Source organism: Embiotoca jacksoni, unplaced genomic scaffold (assembly GCF_022577435.1).
Source record: "Embiotoca jacksoni isolate LCO1_2020_lvr unplaced genomic scaffold, fEmbJac1.0.p SCAF_15, whole genome shotgun sequence".
NCBI lineage: Eukaryota > Metazoa > Chordata > Actinopteri > Embiotocidae > Embiotoca > Embiotoca jacksoni.
The window spans coordinates 13,674,536-13,695,879 of record NW_027185285.1 but is presented as its reverse complement, the minus strand read 5'-3'; the positions used below and the strand labels follow the sequence as shown (position 1 = coordinate 13,695,879).

Genomic DNA, 21,344 nt, shown 5'->3' with positions numbered 1-21,344 from the left:
CTTTTCTTTAACTCTTTTGGCATGGTCAATAGTCACTTGTTTTTATTCCAATTACTTTTGAGGTACTACTAGCACTGTTTCTGCCATCCAGCTGGTCCTATTGCAAGAGGATATTGATGACCACAGCACTGGTTTTTATACTTTTCTTCATTAAATAAGATTTGGTTCAGGTGATCACCTAATCAGTACCTCATTTAGTAGAATCAGGTGTGCCTGTATTGGAATTCAACAGACACTGGAATGGAATGGCTGCCATACATATAGCGATGCTGATTTAATACAAATTTGGAATGGTCTCTTTATTTTTTTTCCAGAGCTGTATATTTAAGGTTACTGTTGGAAGAATCCTTGAAAATGATAAAAGTCTGCACTCATATATCGCTTTATCATCTTCATGGTCTCAAAGCGCTTTACACTGTTTCCCATTCACCCATTCACTCACTAATGAAGCTGCCATGCAAGGTACTCCCCATCAGGAATATATTCACACACACACACACACACACACACACACACATTCGCACACTGATGGTGCAGAGCTGCCATGCAAGGTGCTCGCTTGCCATCAGGAGCAATTCAGGGTTCAGTGTCGTGCCCAAGGACACTACGGCACGTGGACCGAAGGAGCCAGGGATTGAACCACCAACCGCTCTACCATCTGAGCCACAGCGTCCCAGGATGACGCGAAATACCTAAATAGCTGTTAAATACACGAATGACACTTCATCCACGTCCTACAGATGCATCGGGTGATGCATTCAATTGTATGTGTACATCACTTCTGTGTGCTGCTCTGTGTGTGAGTCTGTGTAAAATGTGAATTATGGCCTATATGGGCTCTCATAGTTTAATGCTGACGTGCATTAAAGTATGGGCATGATGTATTATAGCGTACAGCAGCATGTATTATAGTGACCGAGTGCAGAACTGTACACGACTCTGTTCCTCACAGATTCACTAAAGCCGCGGCTGTTTGGAGGTTTAATTGGATATATGCAAATCCAGTGAAACTTTAAAGGAAGAGTAAAAGGATTAAAGTGCATTAAGGAGCCAGGAGTGTGGAAACAAAGGGGGGGGGGGGGGCTGCACACATACTGTAACTCAAGCACACATACAGTACGGAACCACTGGAAGACACAAACAACTCTATCTCTCCTTATCTCCCTCACACACACACACGCACGCACGCACGCACGCACACACACACACACACACACACACACACACACACACACGAACGATTAAAGGATAAGGCTGGCATTATTTTATCTTTTTATCATTGTCAAAAAAGCACTGAAAAGACTAACACCAGCAATGAATTTATCTGTGCAGCTGCAGTCTGGTCGAGCTCATTCCTCCATGATGTATAACTCCACTGTCATCCCATAATAGCGCCATATCATTTGTTTATTGCTGATAAACTTTTTTTCTCAGCAGTGTAAACAGGATTCAGTATCAGGAAGACATCACTGAGTGTGCTCACAATACTGAATCCTTTCAGAATAAATCACATGCTGTAATTCATCAGAAATGTAAATATTTTTAATACGTTTTGGATGATAATGGAGTTGGCATAGAGATCTAAACTATATGAGGCTTTGGCTGCATAGATAATAATTCTAAGTAGGATAAATTGATCTTTTATTCAGTTAAAAGTAAATAATGTCTGCATATCTTTAAAGACATACACAAGCAAAAACAGTATGAAAGTGAGCTCTGCAGAAAAAGACTATCTGGGTTTCACTGACCTGCCGAGAGATCAGAGGAAAAATTAGTTGCGAGAGAAGGAAAGCACAAAAGAAAGACGGCCAAGACAAGAACAAAGGTGCAAGACTTGTATTAATTTACTCCACTTGACAACCACCACTGGGAAAAATGTCTCCGTTTCACAGCTGGCCGCTGGCACCATGGCAACTCCACAGTTAGGGGCTTGAGAGAACGCCGGAGAAACAAACGAGTGAATGAGACTCCACAGTCGCACTGCATTACTTCTTAAAGGAAGGGCGTTTATGTCCAGCAGGGAGGGGAATTGGCTGAGGCAGATTTGCAAGCACATATGGGGGGCTGAGACTGGGAGCGAGGAGTTTATGGAGGGCTGCAGGGCTGCTGGAGAAAGGGCTCACAGTGTGGGGGGATGACATGGGCCGAGGGTTGATATGCCACACTGTGTAAAGCTCGTCTGGCAGGAGGAGCGGGGTCTGGCATGCTGATCGTCTCGGTGAGACGGGAGGATCGCAGGAGAAGAAAAAAAACCCTCAGAGGTTGTTGTTGTTATGATCTGAAGCATCTGAGAGGCCACTTTGATGTGCAACATCAGGCTCAAATTTCATTTTAAAAAACCGCTACTGAAAATATAGTGGGTGTCACAAAACATGAGAAACACTCTTTTTGTCTCTTACCTATTCTAAAAAAAATTCAACTCTAAATAGATCTGCTTCTATGGACAAAAACATGACACAAACATCCAGGGGAAAAAAAAAAAAAAAAGGATTTAACTTTTTTTTTTTACTCCCTAAGAGAGACTGTGGTGGAAATTCAGCACCTCATTTGTGGTTTCTCCCCATTTTCCCTCTTCACTTTCTATTCTTGAAGCATTTTCTGAGCTGTCACAACATCACAAGAGGACCTAATTCTCTTACTCTGCGGTAAACAGTCTCCTTATGCTGCAAAATAACATCAATGTTGGATGTGTGAGGACATAAAATCTGTGAAAATTGGTTTAAATCTCACTTGGCCTTTAAAAATCTTTTTCTTTTTTTTTTTCCCAATGGCAATATACAGAAAACAAAAAAACAATGAGCGCAATGAATTGTATTTTAGGCAACTAAATGCTCTGAGTAATAAAAATAAAGGAATATTACACAAAAGTAGACTGCAATGCACAAAAAATGTCAGTTTTAACCTCACCTTCCATCACTTTCCCTCATTGCTGTACTGACTGTTGTACCCTTATAATGTTATCTCACTGATGGCCTACTCTGCCTATTTTTAATAATGCTGCTATTTTGCTTTTTTATCACAAACCATGGAAACATCAATCAGAGGACTGCAGGGTGAGAATGCATTAGCACTTATGGAGAGGCACAACCTAACACAAGTAGTATAATGGGGCTTTTTGTGGGAGCTTCAAGGCAAACAAAATGCTGTGATTTCAAGTTTTGTATTTCTTATTTCTCCCATCTTGAGGGTAGGCTGGTAGATTACAGACACATTTGACCTTAAATTTGACATTTGATAAATAATTTCTCAGGGTTACTGCTTCAGGCACGTCGTGATGTTTGCAGCAAGCACCGGGGTGAAATTACCTGGCGGTTGTGTTAATGTGCTCTGTCAGGTGCTCCACAGATCTCAGACTCGACATAACTGATAAAGAAACGCCATCTGCAATATGTTTATGCAAAGCATAGAAAAGTAGGAGAGCCTGAAATCCAACAAAAATAAATATTCCAGGGTGAGAAAGAAAGAGGAAGCGAGTGTGAGTGGAGTGTGAGAGATGTGGTGGCAGGTGTAGCCGCAGTTTCGTCTGTCCAGTGGTGGAGGACCACTTTTTTTCTCTGAAAAAACACTGAAATATTGGTTTTCTTCAAATTATCTTTGGATGACAACACTATTTCGTGGAAGTGGGCTTGCATTACTTCTCTACTCTGCTGACAGAAATGTCTATACCTGACAACATGCAGCTGTCTCCCTGCTGTCTCCCCTCCCCTCCACTTTTTTCTCACTTTTCAGGTGTTGCAACAGCATGCTCTGTTGCAGGCTAATTACCCGTGTCGCGCTGGGAGGAGGTGAGGGGCAGAAGTGACAGCTGTCTTTGTGCCGCCTAACTGCTGTAGGGGCCCTCCCCTCCGTGTGAGACAATTGCCGATGTTACTGACAGGAAATCATGTCATGGCCACTTCAGTCTCCACCTCAATTACAGTAAATCCAGGAGAGAAAAGAGACGGACTGTATTTCTTCTCTTGTTCTCCCATCACTACCCCTCCTCCGTTACACGGATCTGCTTTTTACTCTCCTTTTCATGACTCATCCTCCTGTCAACAAGGTTCATGTTTCAAATGAATCTCTCCATTTTTCAACAGACGGCTGCATTTAATGTCTCGACCCTTGTACGATTTCTCATTCCAACATTACTAGGAGAGGCCGTGAGGAATTATTGATGGTTAATGTTTTCAGCTCAACACTGCAATTTTACAATATGGAAAGTAGTTACATCTTACCGTAACGAAACAAATGACACGAAAGTGCAAAGTACTCACCTGCAAATATTTCACCACAAATCCATTTGTACTGGCAGTGATGCAAATTTGCGAAAGTTGCAACACTTGTTCGATAAAAAGTTAGAATAGATTCGTGTAAGATTCTTTTTCAGGAAAAATGTGGGATTCAACATCATCCAGTTATTCACTGTCCTGATAGCTGTTCAGTGATGCTGCTCCACACGTTTTCCTTGAGATTGTTGCCTTTGCCATTTTAGCGTCCTTTGTCTTATATAAAGTGACCAGAACCCCCAAAAAAACAAATATGGGGTAAATAGTATGTTGAAAGTAAAAACTAAATAGAAAATAAATACACACAATAGATTATGCAGGTTATAGGTTAAGACTTTAGTTTATGAGGGACTAAACATTTTTTTAATGCAACTGTCTGAACTCTAACACTAAGAAAATACAGTGAGCATAAAAGGAACTTTAAGTTTCAAAGAAAAAGGTCTTCTGCAGTGCTAGTTTCCTACCAGTCTGTTGACCTGCTGCACAGTGTGGTAAACATGAGCTATTTCAGCTGCTGTTTCCTTTCCTCTGTGGCAAACATCTTTGGATTTCAGTGTGAATGATCCACAGATCGGCACATCTCTTTCAGAGCCACCCATTTCTTGTGAGACTCACATGTACTGTGTCTTCACAACGTATGTTAATTTGAGACAAAACTCAAAACAGGCTGCAATTTCTGAGAATTGCCTTCCAGCGACTTCACCCGGTTGTAAGTCATTTCCAGTCTTTCTTTTAGCTGCATTTCCTTTTCTTTGTGGTAGTTTCAGTCATAATCTACTGATATATGCAGAGTTTCTGACTTTGTGGTGACTTGCAATTTTCTCCGTTTGATTGACATCAAACAGGCCCATGATAGCGGCTTCCTCTGCTTTCTTCACAGCCTTTGGACAAAAGCCACATTTTAGAAAAGCGGCAGTCCTGCAGTGTTTCATCGTTTCAATATGTGGGACGCTGGACGAAGGATAAATGCTATGCAGTCCCACAGAAGGTGGGAAACCTGGTCACCCTAGTCTCAAATGGGTGGCTGGAGACACAAACAATCAACAGGACTTACATTGTCAGTAGGAGCACAACATAATTAGTTAATGCTCATGTGCATGGTGTGAAAGCACTGAAAAATGTACCTCCTTCCAGCCATGTAATATTCGCACTCTGCATGAAAGTACTCAGGACAGACAGTTTGAAAAAAATAAAAAAAAATATTGACTTCCCAATTAATCGTGCAAAAAAACAAAAAAAACAAAAAAAAACAACACAGCCCCAGTATCAAAAAAAACTTTAGATTGCAAACATTTGCTAATTAGCACCAACTAGCAACCAACCATAAATTCAGCCATTGGTTTGTGAATTGCTGTTCTGAAACCTCAGGTTCAGCATTTCACCACCGTCATCTTGCTATTTTGAGTTTTGACTGACCATAAGTGACCATATTTGGTCAGAAGTGACCAAATCTGGAGGAGCTGGGCAGGAACGAGCCGTGGATTTGACTCGATCTGATTAGGAAGCCGAGGACACTACGCCCACCCACTTAAAAAGAAACCTGTCACAGGCTAATGGAAATTAATAAGAAGGAGGGACTTTAGCATTTAGCACCATTATGACGTGTGGAAAAAAATGTATTGACTTGAAATAAGTTGAATGGGAGTTTATGAAGGCTTTTTGGAGCCAAATCCGAGGGGCCCTCTGTGGTTTTGCAGTTTAAGGCACTTTTGCATTGATCTCACTTTCAGACATGGAAGCTTCATCCACCTAAATATTGTACAGTCTATGATAAGCACTAAAAACTAAACTGAGGCTGATATATATATATATATTTCTACTCAAAAACACGAATGACCGGAAAAGGGCATCACCAAAGTCTCTAGCAAACATAAATGTGGAAAATCCATCCAATTATGAATATTTTTTTTTAGTGTGTCTTGATCTACCAGGAAACACAGGTAAGTAAAATCATCCATCAAGAAGACAGGTATCACTGTTCTCTGACAAAATCTAGATGATTTACAAGGACGGTTATGCCATCTGCTGCTGTTCTGTCTTCTTTGTCAATCACTTTATAAACCGTATTTAAGAAAAGTAGAGAGAGGGGAACAATTATAAACGTATACTAATTAATTCAGTTACTACTCCCAGGAAGGTGTGATCACTGCATCCCCTCGAGAGCATTTTGCAGTGTGTGGGAAAGAAAAAGACTCGAGTGGAGCATCTGCAGGGACAGTAAACGCACATTGTTCACAGAGAGAAGTCTGGCTGAAGATGCTACATCTGAGGAGAATTGATTGTCTGAGCAGGGCAGTGGAGGGAAGACGTGGGCCAAAGTGACAACACAGCAAAGCCACCAGAGAGCCTGAATGTTGCCAATCAGAGGCAATTATGTGATGCAAACCCCACAGCCCGACTCCCACTGTAACTAAATTCACAGTGTGGCTAAACTGTCCATCAGAGGGAACGCTGAGCATATCAACAATCCTGTCAACAGAAGAACCACAGCTCTCCATCCAGTGATATTAAGCTGCTTTCCAAAGCCTGGATGGAAAAGTGTTGAGTAGGAAATGTAAATAGATACAAGCCTGAGGGAATCTGTGGGAGCACAACCCACATAACGATCTGTCAATTTAATAGCGTGTGGGAGAGTACAAGTACAGGATGGAGAAAAATTTTCTCTTTTTCTGTTCATTAACAGTCAGAGAAAAGGGATTTATGGGTGTTCGGCATCTGTCATTAACGGGCCAATTTTAAAAAGTCATAAAAAAGAGTCGTACATAAACTGGGTTGTATGTTTTGGGTTTGCAGCCAATGAGGGAATTTGATCAGAGCAAGATTAATCCATTTTGAGTTCATTTCCGTTCCCTGTTATAATTTCTCAAAGGTTGAACTTTTCATTTGTTAATGAATAGAGACCAATATCAGCTACATCAGTTATAGAAATACCAGAAACATCTCAACTCTAACACAATGTTCACACACACACACACACACACTGTATACACACACAATACAAAGCATATTCAGCTGTTTGTTAGGATTAGCCCTAACCTTGGCTGCTGTTTACTTGTTTGGAACTTCTGCATATTTTCTAACCATTTTCTGATGCCTCTCCCAACGGGGACAAACTGCAGTAATTCAATACACCCTGACACCAATTAGTGGGGTAAGTAATGGCGCGGCCAGCAGAGGCATTCCCAGTGTGCCTTCCCACCTCACAGCTCTCACTGGTCTGTTCTCATCAAAGCAGCTTTTCTTCGCAGCCTGAAAATTTAAGATCAAAGGGCAACACTAACCCATCAATGCCCCACAGGAAAGGATACAGTACTCAATAACCAGTGAACATTATCATCTGCATGTCTGGACTAGTGTCACACCACCCTCTGGGAAAAAAAACATCAGGTTTGGTTTTGTTATTTTCCTGACCAGCAAACGGCAGGACTGGACTCGTCTGCATTCTGAACTCCTCTTATAGCACCCTGCCGATGTGACAATCAATGGTCTTTTATTTTTTTAGAAGAAGCCAACTTGTCCGAGGCACGTTCCGTCTATGTGTGTGTGTGTGTGTGTGTGTGTGTGTGTGTGTGTGTGTGTGTGTGTGTGTGTGTGTGTTCACCAGCATAAGCACTGTATTGTGATGACGAGTGACAAGCCAGTTATCAGGCAGTGAGCTGCAGCAGGAAGGAGGTTGTGGAGATGCTGTCAAGCCCTCAGGCTGAAACAGCACTGCAGCGGAAGGAGAGATAGCTTATCTGTGTGTGGCCAAAGGTGATCGAAAACCGTGTGTGGGCAACAGCACTGCGACTGGGCTGCTGATCACTTACAGAGCAGCCAGAAAGAACAACAAAGGATTTTCATGCGGTGAATAAGCTTAAGAGACTGGCTAATGGTTTTCAAGTTTATCATAAGGTTTAGAGTAAATCATACCGCGACACAAAGATGCATCTTCGACATCGACTACAGCGGTTCTGCCCACAACTTCAAAATAACGCGAGAATTAGAAGAGAATAAGTCCAATTTCTACTTACCCATGCAGCTCCTTGAGAGAGACCGAGATCTTGAGGTTGTGTCCGAGAACATGAAGGGCTGTGAGGATGTCAGCCCATTGCACCATCTCACCCAGAGGACCTCCCTTCAGCACCTTGGGACTGAAGACATCCCCGGACTCCTCCGTCAGAAAGCCCACATGGACTAGAATCTGAATGCAGAGGGGGAAAAGGAGTAAAGTCAAGGCAAGAGATGAGGGCAGCGCATCACAGCTTAATGTTTTCTCAATGCAATTTTATGCAGTTTTGTTAAACCGGTCTGCTCTGTTGCTGTACAGAACAGGCCTTCTTTTCTATCATATTTTCACTTTTATTCAGACAATGTCATAATTGTCATGTTTTAAATATAATTGAGTATCTGATGATTGAAAAAAAGCAGATTGGCCTCATATTCACACAAATGCAAATCCAAGAAATACAGTCAACTGTGCATGAAGTTGAAATGAAAACTGACCTATGGAGGACTAATTGATATGCAGAAGGATACGTGAGCAGTTTAATTGCTGATGGGGAAGCGTTGAATTCCCAGGCTGTTCTATATTTAATAAAATTCGTTTTCAACAGATTGCAGCTTTTAATTATTTGTATTCCTCAATTCCATTTGTCTTGAAAACCCTTTTAAAAATGTTTTATTTATTAATCTTTTAGACTACACACATATTCAACAAAGTCATTAATAAGCAATTTACATAGTGCTTGCATGTTGCTGGTATTGTCTTGTATCAATCCTGTAATCCCTTTAACATTTCCTACAATGCTGACACGAAGCTGTTTGAGCCACAAAATTGTTTAGCATTCAGAGCTGCAACCACATATGAGCCACTTATATCAGGAGTGAAAATCACAGCAATGACAGCAAAATTTAAGTTTGGTCAAGGACAAGAGGAAGTTGTTTATCTGAACATCACTACTTTTGATGTTCACACATTAACAGGGAGAAATAATGTAGAGAAATAAGACATAATTGGCATAGTAACTTTAGTAGGTCTTCTTAAAAAGCAAAGTGAAAAAATAAAGCAATACTAAAACTGCTAATTTTCCTCTCAGCAGCCAGGAGGCTGAGCTCGGGTCTTGCAGGTGTTACAGTATGTTCCCTCAGTCAAATGTTTTTTCCATCCTGTCGGAATTATGGTTATGGTTATGTGTATAAGAAGATGAGTGATTGGGTTTACAGTCAGATTGAGGTCAGGTTAAGCAACTCAGAAGATGACTGGTCGGGGTTGATGATGAGAAAAACCCATATGAGCAGGTAAATAGTGTTTGATGCAACACGGGCATCAGCAGGAGGGTGACAGACAGGAGACAAACTTGCACTAAAGCCAACGTAACAGGCAGATAGTGTGTTGTTGGCAGTGATAAATAAGGACCACAATAGCAGTTACAAAGTTACAGGTATGCTGCTTAGAGTGCTGCAGCTGACCAGTTAACTAGCGATAAAGACTGCAAAAACGTCTGTCGTGCACCGTTCCTGAGCGAAGGTTTCCTGTGGATGCAGAACAAGACCTTTGTTCATCTGCCAAGTTAGATGAGATGGAGAGTTTAGCATGAACGCCAATGTGACTCATTCATCATTATGTTTGAATACAACCTTATGGAATATGACCATCACATCACTAATGGCTCATAAGTAACCCAACCATCACATGAATGTCAAGTCAAATGTATTAGAGAGTTGTGTGTGTGTGTGTGTGTGTGTGTGTGTGTGTGTGTGTGTGTGTGTGTGTGTGTGTGTGTGTGTGTGTGTGTGTGTGAAAATATGGGTTCCTAACTCGCAACACTAAGAGCTCAGAGCACAGTAAGAATGGCCAAACAAAGATGTTCTAGTAAACATCGCTCGTCCATATAAACCAGTCTATTTCTGTTTTCTCAACAGCACTCAGTGCTTCAGTAATGGTAGCCTGCGGGGTCTGGTTAATGGTCAGTAAGCATTACTGTCAACACACCATTACAGTAAAAACAAAGCCCTCTCCCGGTGGGGAAGAAGCAGGCGATTGGGAGGAGTGTAATGCTATTAACAGGCTTGATTAAAACAGGCTGATGAAAGGAACACACACACACACACACACACACACACACACACACACACACACGCGCTGCCAGGATACTGTCGGCTCATTTACAAAAAGCAAAACTCTAAATGAATTCATTTTATTTCTTACAGTTCATTTAAGCGTTTTGGGCACCAAACCTTTTTTCAGCTCCACAGAGATTTCGGGAGGGCTCTCTACATCGTCTGAATAAAAATATGTGATAAAACTAAGATCTAAATAACAGCATAATGAGATGCAAACCTCCATAAAATGGCACTGTGCTCTATTAATACAGTGTTCCATAAGGACATGTACATGGCATGCATGTAAATGTGTCAGAGATGAATGGAGCTTCAGGCAGAAGGAATTTAAAACCTCATTTGTTTTTTTATAAATAATTGTATGCAAATGATGTAGTTGCTGTATATTCTTCCATGTTGCGCCGGTCTTTAACAGTTGTTGAGTAGACAATATGTTTATCTTACGGTGCTCACTTTCATTTCAGAATACAAAAAAAAATAATAATACGGATGTTAACAGAATGTGATGTAAGATGAGGAACAGGAAAAACACAATTTATTCTGACTTGAAAGTGTTCACATTATTCCAAGGTGGTTTGTCCTGGTTTGAGGTATTATAGTCTAAATAAGCTCCTTTTGTCATATTTGTGTCAATTTGTAGCCAAATACAGATACAGATACAGATACAAGCAATCTGTACAGTCTATGGCTCTGATCAAATTAGCTGAAATTGTATAAATTAGGGTTAACATTGGATTTTATTTAGATGTAACTGGTAGCGTTTATTTTTGCAGGTGATGTTGATGTATTTTATGTTTTCAATTGCCTATTTTCCTCAGTGAGTTGATTAAACAGAATTTTGATCTTGACAGCCACCATTTGGCGTTTAAAACCTGGTTATTTTTACTGCTGGGTTTTGGACCAAACAGATTGGAGCAGCCTGAGGCAAATATGTCTGCCGTCGTCCCACAGGCAGCAACAGAAGTTAAACAGAACACAAATCACCGCATCATCAATATACAAAACAGCCACAGAAATGAATGAGCAATCCAGATGAAAGTACAAGCAGTTGGGAACTCTGAGATGGCTGGATGGAATACAATATACGAAGGCAGCTCTGAGACTGCGCGGCACCCTGACGTGCATGGAGCAGAAGGAAGGTGTAACCCTAATGAGTAAGTGTGACAAATCACGTCGCTTCACCCTTATCAGTTCCTGTGTTACACATTTTTTTGTGAGCAGTGGTTTGCGTGCGCCTGCGATGTCTTACGCAGCTGTAAAGTGAGCAGAGTGCACATCAAAGTCTGTGGCAAATTATTGGGGAACAGAAAGAAGCAGCAGGGAGACAAATCCAGTAAGTAGGAGTGGTGGGAAGCTACGACTGTGTTACTGTGGGCGAGAAATTTGTGCGTTTTCAATGCGTAGTGAGTAGGCGTGTTGTCATGTTGGAGAACCCAAGCACCGTTGTGCCACAGTTCAGAATGAGTGAATGTTTTTCCTCAGAACGTCACAGTAAGATTTGGTGTTGACAGTCTGACCCTGGGGGACAAATGCATGGTGCACCGCACACTCACCGCACCACAATGTCAAAGAAAACCCACCTGGTTGCGCTCCTGACCCGATGCACCTTTTTCTGTTTTGAACTCACATTATGCCCGTCGGAAACAAAATGTCACTCAAAACACCTCTCTCGGCTCATTGCTTCATTGCCGTAGGCTTCTGAAGCACTTTAGGGATCTCAGTTGCCGATTTCTACAAATTTGACACAAAATTGTATGTGCTCCCTCTGGTCACGTCCGCAGAGGAATTGCAGACCACAATTCACAAAAACGGGTGTAATTCAGGTGCTAATATTTAACAAGCAACAAAATATGTAACACTTATTCATTAGACATAAGTGGTAACATAAATATTTGTGATAAAGACTGAACTTTTAATGCATGTATCCTAATATGCCATCCAAATTGCTCACGTCAAGGATGGTACATAAAATCAGTTTTTAAGTCTAAAAGACTTTTAACATTATTTTCTCTATTAATTTCTTAGAAGTTATATTATCTTTCAAAGGTTTTAAAATATCCGCTAGGAAGGATCTAATGTAACCAACATCTGTTACAGCAGAAAAAGCTGTCTGACACTTGGTGGAAATGTCCCTGAAAATGTCAGTGGTGAAAGCGCACCAAAGCCAATCAATGCCTGCTAGAAGATTCTGTCATTATCTGCTCATGCCTGTAACTCAGTATTTGGGTGATTCACACCAAGCAGCCAAAGATAAAAGAGGAAAATATTTGTCCAACAAAATGTCATAGCTCTTCTGCTGCCATAATAGCCTAGCATGTGGGCATTAAATGACTATCTGGCATTCTCAGAAATGTTTGATCGAACACATTCTGTGCAGAGGTTTTTTTCTTTTTTTTTTCTTTAATGCCAAATCTGATGGATTTTTATCAAATTAGGAGCTGACGAATACTGTACGTTTCCAGAGTTACAGAAAAAAAAACAAGAAAGAAAACCTGTTGAAACTTTGAAACACACTTTACACACATCATCCCCAGTCTGCTGCAACCACAAAACTTTGAAGAGATGAAGCCACAACACAGACTTGTTCCCGCATCTCATACTTTCATTCTCCAGTATGTGCAGGAGCAGATTTGTGTGTGAAAATTCCTCATATTCACCCTCTTTTTTTCTCTCCAGTGGTTGCGGAGCTTGTCATCGAGCCGTCGAGCGGCGGAGGCCCACTGCACTGCCAGCCTGCGTATGCGTCTCTTCATGAAGCTCAGAGATTCCTTCCCGGTGCCCACCTGCTCCAGCAGTGTCCCAATGTCATACTGGAAAACAGCCTGGATAAAAGGAGCAGAAAAAGTCACTGCAAAGGATCACCAAGTGTAGAGAACTTCTGATTGGTCCTCTTCATAAGGTCGGCTGTTATTTAGATTTTTAACTGGACCTGAATCAGAAGAGGAGAGATAATGAAAAACATTAGAAACATTATAAGGCTGTTTTTTACCAGTGCTACTACTTTCAGTGGCGGTGACAGCCCGTCATACCTTGTTATCTGAAAGTACCCCGGGGCTAGGCCCCTCAGACTGCTTGCCTGAGGGGTTTCTGGATTTTCCTCATAAATAGTCTGCTCTCATTTTACATTTCCTCCTTTGCCCACTGTACTCACTGCAGCCCAGTGCAATACCAGTGTGTGATTATTAATCAATGGAGTAACTGCATGAGGGAGCACAGAGGGCTTAGAAATATACACAAGAGAAACTGATACACACAAACACAAACTGTCTGTTTCTCAAAACACGCATACACAATAAAAGAAACTAATACTCTCTGAAAGACAAAATCAATACGCATAGCTGAACTGTACTCTTGCAGTGCAGGTGGATTATTGCTCTCAAGTGAAACTTGTGAGTGCCACGGCAAGATGCAGAGTACCGTAGGGAAGCATTGGGATTAGTGAATTCAGGCTGGCAATTAGAGCAGAAGGCAGAGCTGCAGAAAGATTTCACGTCAGGGCCCATCATGTCGGCTGTACATTACTCTGGGGAGAAGCAGGGAGGAGGGGATAGAGTTGTACGGCTGGGTAGACCTTGTGGGATGATACTAAGCTTCATGCGTCATGTGTTGGTGTTCAAAATAGGAATGAAATGATGCAGGGAGGCAAACAGGAATGAAAACTGGGTGACAGGAAGCATCCTGAGTGAATGTACAGCTTTTTTTTTGTCATTTTCATCTATTTACCTCCCAATTTGCTCATAGATCAATTCAGATTAATAGCATGGCACCTGTCACTGGTTTGAGTTGGTGAACACTGTTGGCTTTCAGAGAGGCTGCACATGTATATTGACGGCCAGCCAGGTATATTTGGTGATCCATTTTTTTTTTTTTTTTTTTTTTTTTTTTTAACATGTCCAAGAGAACGACGCTAGCAATGTGATCAATTGAGTGGATAATCTCCCCTCGCTCCCCTTTACCTGGTTAAACTCTGCCCTTCATGAAACACACAGAGATCAGAGGACAGAAACGCAGTAGAGATTCTCACACGTAGCTGAAAAGAAACGGGTGCTCATAAATTAGATAAATAATAAATACTTTTAATCAGAACGCAACGGTGTGAATAAATGTTACTAAATATGAGTAGCTCTCGGACACTTTCATTTTGTCAAAGTAGCTCTCAGGAAAAAAGGTTGGAGACCCCTGGTCTAGACTGTGTGCCTCAGTGGACAAACCAGCTGACTCACTTCTTCTCCTCTGTTGCACAGGTGTCAAAACAAACCAGCAAGGTTCTCTAGTTCAACAACAGCTGGGGAAAGGTAACATCCACGTTCTTGCTGCCTGTGCTTTACAGGGATTGGACTTATGTCTCTGCGGTAGTCGGCACAAGTTATACCTCTAAATCACACTCTTCCACTGCGCTCTATTCCTATTTTGCCCCTCCAGCTACTGATGTTGTTGTGAAATTAAAACAAATGATTTTTGAAATAGTATGTTACCTGTCTCTTGGGGGGAGGCTTCAAGGTGGGTGTAGCAGTCTGGTTCCTCCAGGCCAGCGGGGGACAGAACCACTCCACCTCACTCAGGTAGACGAGAAAGGAGCAGTCGGAGCCGTCAACACCATAGAAGGCATAGCAAGGGTCCGAGGTCCAGCGAGCTCGCATCCACTGGGAAACAAAGACCCAATCTGTTGTCTCTCAAACAGGTGAGGTATATTCTGAGGGTATTACTAACTACTACATCTGTACTGTCATTTTTTACTTTCACAGTTTGACTTTCATCTTCGGTTTGATGCTGCTTTGTAGTATAATTGGTCTAAGCTCCTTGAATGTAAAAAATAGCTTTCTGAAACCTGTCAACTGAGAGTTTCCCACGCAGGTAAACAGGAAAATGTCCGCAGACTGATTTTGTTGTTGAGGTTCAGGGCACGGAAAATGTTCCCATACACTGCTCCCTGAGGTAAGCTGTTATTGAACTGAACTGAACTCCTTCCCAGGCATCATGTCCCACTCTGTTTTGGTGAGATAATGCAGCATCCATCTCACTCCCCCAAAGCTTGGATGTCTGTTTTCTGCTGACAGAACAACTGCTTTCTGTTCAAAATCACCTGAGATGGAAAGGTTACAATGTACAGACCACACAGACTAGAGCTGCCTCTAACCTGCACGTTACATATGTGGAGTACATTCATCCAGTGTGGGCCCGACTAACATATTCATGGCCTACTTTTTGCGCATATGTTTTTCTATGATGTCTGTTTACATAAGCAGTAGTCAGTAATTGCACACCTCTTAGCTGCAGCTGTTCCAGCTGTTATCACAGATCTCTGAGCAACAGCAGTCTATTAAAAAACTGTGACATTTCCAGGCATTCAGTTTATGAAAAGAAACCTTTTCCAATGTTGCCATGTACCTCATAATGCAGGATTTTGTTTTACATTTGTATTTTCTTCTATTGCTACTGCTACTATTTTAACCAACCTGTTTTAAACTAGCTGTATTTCATGCACTGTATCTTTAAACAGTGTATGACCTTATTTGCCAGAAAATGTTTTCGCTCCGGTAAGCAGTTCTCCACGAAGAGCTTTGAAACATTCTTTTATCTTATTACACAAAATTTATGTTGCTGTTGCACCAAGGTGAGGAACAAAGAGAAGACAAGGGGAGGATTTGCCTGGGCTTAAGTGAGATATGAAGACTTACATCCATCTTGCTGGGACAGTCAGGATAACGGGGATCTTTAGGTACCTCACACTGTCCGAACGCTCCGTCCCGAACTGGAGGACAGAAAAAAAACACAGGGTGTTTATCAAAGCCTAAACACACACTCATCTGGCACTGGCATAAATCAGCGGGAAAAAAAAATCTGTATTATAAGTATGTGTGAGTATGTGGACACAGAAAAAGTCAAAGACAAAGAGGAAGGTAAGATCAAAATGTTGAAAAGGTACATCTAAAATATCGAACTAGTTTTTACATCTATGGTCAACCAAAATAAAGCATTTGTTCTGCATTTATATTATGAATAAGAATCACTTAATTATCTAGAAATTATGTCAACATATCAGAGTTTATAGTTCGTAACATAATTTTTGTTTTATATTGACAGTAAACATTAATGGAATTATTACCCGCCTTAAAAATGCCAAATAGCACAGGACTCTGGTTATTATGGATCTATTGTGTTTCTCTTGGGCTTGGAGTCTGTTTGTATTTTGCATTGCAGTACACACCCTCCATCCTTTGGGGTAAACAGGGATAAATTAGAGAATAAGGCTGGATAATAAGCTCTTGTAAAAGCTTGGTCTCCCCTGCTGAATGGTCAAGTCTCTGTTCCAGCCCACTCACTGGATTTACTATAGATAGATTGCATTAGTGTGATTCACAAAACTCTTAATCTTCCTTCCTATTTCTTGCTGCCTTTGTTCTCTCGTGCATCTTTCCTGTTTCTTTCTGTTGCTCAACTGACTATCTTTCGCCTTCCTTTTCTCTCCACCTCTCCTCTCCTCCCTATCTCCTCTTTCTTCTTGTTGAAGCCTGGCACTAGTAAAAAGCTTAATTAGAGGCGCAGTTGCAGCTCCTACACCAGCATCCTGCCAAGCGTAGAAGAGCACAATCACAGACAAATAATTGCCAGCTATTCGGTCTGATTAGCATAACGACAGACCTCTCACGATGAAAAGTGCCACTGCCTGCCGCTGTCAAAACTTTGCAAGGTTTAGACCTGCCTTACTTAAATGAGATCAGACATTATGAGAACAGACAAATTATCTGACATACTTTAATGAGACATTGTGCTGCATTGTTTTCAATCATGTGCACGGCCGGGGTACGGAGGAGGAATTGAGTTGTGAATTAAATCTGATTTCTATTCTGTGCCCGATAAAGTAACTGAGAATGAATGCTATTAGAGAAAGCTGACAAGACCCGGATCCCACGAACTCGGCAGTAATTCATCATTGTGATTTAAACGTCCTGCAGTTGTGCGGCTATGAGACGGCACCAACAAACGAGCACTGCGCTGCGATGTACAAGAGCCCCTCCAGCCTGACACAAACAGTGACTTGGTATTTGAACGGGTGATGTTCTGTGAATAACGTCTGTCAAGTTCTATGACCAACCAGCATGTTAGACACAAATTGTGCATTCAAGTGTGCAACTTCATCCAGGCTTGACAGTTGGGCTTATGTATGTAGGAATAGATGAAAAGAGTCTTCAGATTGGATGGATTTGAGATTGACAGAGGGATTCATTGCAAACTCTACAGATTTGGTATTGTCCAGGTATGTGGATGGGTGTGTGTTTTTCAATCGTACCTTTGTTGCTGGCCATGCTGCGCTGCAGGATCTGCTCCACCTTCCCCGCCATGTCAGACATGTTCTGGGCGATGGCCTGGATCCGCTCCACTAGTCCAATAGGCTGAATTCTGATCATGCATACACACAAACAACTATCTTTTAATGACTTAAATTCTCTTTAAACTGCAATCAGGTGAAATTTAATTATTCCCAGAGTCCCTCCATCCAGCAGTATTTGTTATTTTCCCACCCTTCACAATGAGCGTGAAGTCGTGGAAGAAATGCTAATTATCTAGAACTTGAGGCGTGAAATCGAAAAACGCTTTTAAGCACTGACAGATAATTTATTTGTTGAGATAATAAAAGAACTGGGCATATTAAAGCGGGTACCGTGAGGGAAATAAAAACAGAAGAAAATGAAGTTGTTAGCAAATTTGTTTTCCTGCTTTTGACCTTTGTGGCCTAAAAGCTGTTGGCAAAATAATCAGGAACCCATATTTACAATGCAAGACAGAGAGAACAAAGAGCAAGATGGGTTTGAAATGTCCATTACAGTGCAATATACGCTCTCATTCCCAGTGTGTCAAATAATGACGTGCCCTGGGCATCACATCAGTATATGATGCCCAGGGCACATCTGGCAAAATCTCATATGGCACATCTCATATGTGCCGTGCCCCTCAGCATCTCCTATAGATGCACAAGGTGACGTGTGTCTTAAGTTTAGGCACCAAAAATGACCTGGTTAAGGTTAGGTAAAGATCATTATTTGGATTACTTAAAAGGAATGCACATTGACTTTTGCTTAATCATAGAGTTAAATACCAGTCTCACATGTGAAAGTCCTGGGTTTGTTCCATCCAACCACTCTAGGAATAAAAAACGGTCTGAATAGTTTCAGGAGATTCTACAAATCTCTAAACAGTCAAAGAGAAATAGCTAATTCTCTGAGCTATTTGAAGTTACCGGAAACATCTTAATTACATATTAACTGTTCCACAAAGTGCAAACCCCAACGTCGACGAGACATTTTGCCAAATGTCATCTTTCTGTGTACCAATAGATCCTTTTAACATTTGCTGCAACACCTCAATAATGCACTGCAGCTCCCTCTATTAATTGTTAAAGGATCTGTGTCATTACTTATAAAATATTCTTGAGAAAAGCCTCTGTGTTTGCCTCAGCTAAAAATATTAAAATCTGAGTTCCAATTGGTATTTAAAACTATATCAGATATGTACTGTAAATGTGAGGGTGGTACAGCTTTTTTTTTTTTTTTAAATAGTTAAGTGCTTTTCTGTTGCTCATGTATATGATTAATTGACTAATTATTGCAACTTAAGTGTCAATTATTGAGGCAGTTAATAGTGCAAAATGTACGTCACACTTTCTTATGAGCCTAAGCTGATGTCTTTAAATTGATTTGTCTAACCAACAGTACAAAACCAGAGGGTTTTCAATATACAAATGAAATCAGCAGACGTTTGACAGTTTTGCTGAATGAGTAACTGATTATTTAAATTGTTAATTTTCTGCTGATTGACCAATTGATTAATCAAGTAACTGTTTCAGCACAAGAGCCTAATTGTATTAGTTTCTGTAAAATCCCACTGATAGTGTGTAAATTCCCTCTACCTTAGTTTTATTATGCTACAAGTTATACTTTATTTATTATTTACATCTGTACTTTCCACTTAAATAATGTGTTATTTTATAAAAGATAAAGTATTCATCATTTTCAAGCTGTATGTGTTGCAATTAGTAGTTTTACTTTGCAGGGAATATTTTGCGAGCGAAAAACCTTGTAAATACTTCATGTTTGCAGTCGCTGGTGAATCCCATTAAACTGATGGAAGGCAGCCTGCGTCTCTACACAGCTCAACACATATTCAGACACACTTCATAGCATGTGATATGCTTTAATGACTGGTGCTGCCTGTGTTGAAATCAACGTTCATTGACCGAACCGCTGTACTGCAGTGTGCATCGGTGCTATTTTACATGAAAACAAACACTTAAATGAATTATTTTAATGAGCACTCTAGTATCTCTGGAATGTATATTGCTCATTAAACAGCACTGAATATGTAAACCCAGGAAACTTACAAAAACAAATGGAATGGTGGTTCAGAGTCGGATGCAGATCAAGCAGTAAAAGTCTGATTTCATTGAGGAAGCATTTATTATTGTGTGTGTGTGTGTGTGTGTGTGTGTGTGTGTGTGTATGTATGCTCGGGGAAAGAAATGTAACTATGCTTATATGCATAAGTTAACATAATCCTAAAGCAAAACTTTATTCTACTTTTTCTCCATGCAGCGTCCTTGGAGGCAAACGGTAGCCAAACATCATCTTCTACTCTGTGGGTTGCAGCAGGTCAGCATAAATTAAATGAAACTCGTGCAAGTTCAATAAGGAATATTTGTTCCCTCGCATATTTTCATTCCCTGTGGGTGAGCTTTTCCCCTGCTGCTCTATTTTCTTCGGCACTTCCGCCGTCCCACGTTGTCAAATCACGCATTCATAATCACCGTGAATCACCGTACGTGCCCAACGTCCTCTCTGCCTGCGCTTTGGAACCCATCAGTTTCTCATCTCTGCTCTTTAAATATCATCGTAATTCTGTCATTCTGCCTTTCAGACTTCCTGGCGCGCAACCCTCTTCCTCCCCATCATCAACTCATCTGTCTGGTTTTCCTAGAAAACTCCACTGAAGTTCCCATCAGTCATCCCCAGATCTAACCAGCCAGAACCGAGCCCGGTTCTGTCAGAGGTTTCATCTTGTTAAAAGGATGTTTTTCCTTCCACTGTCGAAGGTTTTCTTCCTGTTAAAATAAAGTTTTTCCTTCCAGTTGTTGCTCATTTGGGAACTGTAAAATTGTTGGGTTCCTGTCTTACGTTGTGATTCAACACTACATAAGTAAATATTTTTAAATCCGCATACTCCACTCCACCACCTGAAGCGTCTAAGCCCTGGAGGAGTTCTGTCCCATCTGCTACATCCATTTGGAACTTCGCTCTATAAGCGGCCTCTAAACGTCGGAGTCCGCCTGCCAAAATCTATACATCAAACTGTCATTACTTCATTAAATTGTTTTCCATTCCTAATAATCTCTCCTTATTGAACTGTCAGTTGTTCAGGCATACAGTATATTAAAGTACTCAAACACACACACACACACGATTTCACTTGTGCAGACAGATATTGGTCATTACACAGAACCATCCCACATTAGCACTGCAGGGAGAGGAGAGGAGAGGAGAGGCTGTCAGCTGTTGAAGAGCAAGAGGACAATGTAATTACTTTTTTTAACATTAAACCAGGTGGGCAAAGTTTTCCTTGCCCAAAGATGTCACACTAATCTCAAAGTCAACCCTGAACCTGAGCCATACAGAGGGGTTTTTTTGTGGTTTTTTTTTTTGTTGTTTTAAATCGCTGGCGTGAGGCAAAATTAAGCCACACAGTACCACCAAGTTGGTTTTAAAACTATTTGGCCTTTGTCACTGTAACATTTCCATTTTGTTCCAGAGAGGCCAATTAAATGAATGTGAGAACTATGAGACTGATTATATCCACAGAGCATTTTGCTGAGAAAATTAAATTGTAAGTATAATACCAAACTGCAGATAGAAATAATAAATGTATAGAGTTTTGGCCAGAGTACAATACATTGTTTTCCCCCTCAGGCTTCAGAAAAGGAGA

General features: G+C 41.0%; 1 protein-coding gene across 1 annotated transcript in view; it reads right to left on the bottom strand.

Moving 5' to 3' along the window:
• Window positions 1–21,344, bottom strand: part of LOC138198357 (alpha-1,6-mannosylglycoprotein 6-beta-N-acetylglucosaminyltransferase B-like) — a 63,774-nt gene that overhangs the window by 23,565 nt on the left and 18,865 nt on the right. The window contains exons 4-8 of the mRNA XM_069149733.1: window positions 17,662–17,771; window positions 16,049–16,122; window positions 14,846–15,013; window positions 13,028–13,192; window positions 8,282–8,451 (exon numbers count right to left, since the gene is read on the bottom strand). Of these exons, the coding sequence (XP_069005834.1) occupies window positions 8,282–8,451; window positions 13,028–13,192; window positions 14,846–15,013; window positions 16,049–16,122; window positions 17,662–17,771 (687 nt within the window). The remainder of the gene's footprint in view (window positions 1–8,281; window positions 8,452–13,027; window positions 13,193–14,845; window positions 15,014–16,048; window positions 16,123–17,661; window positions 17,772–21,344) is intronic.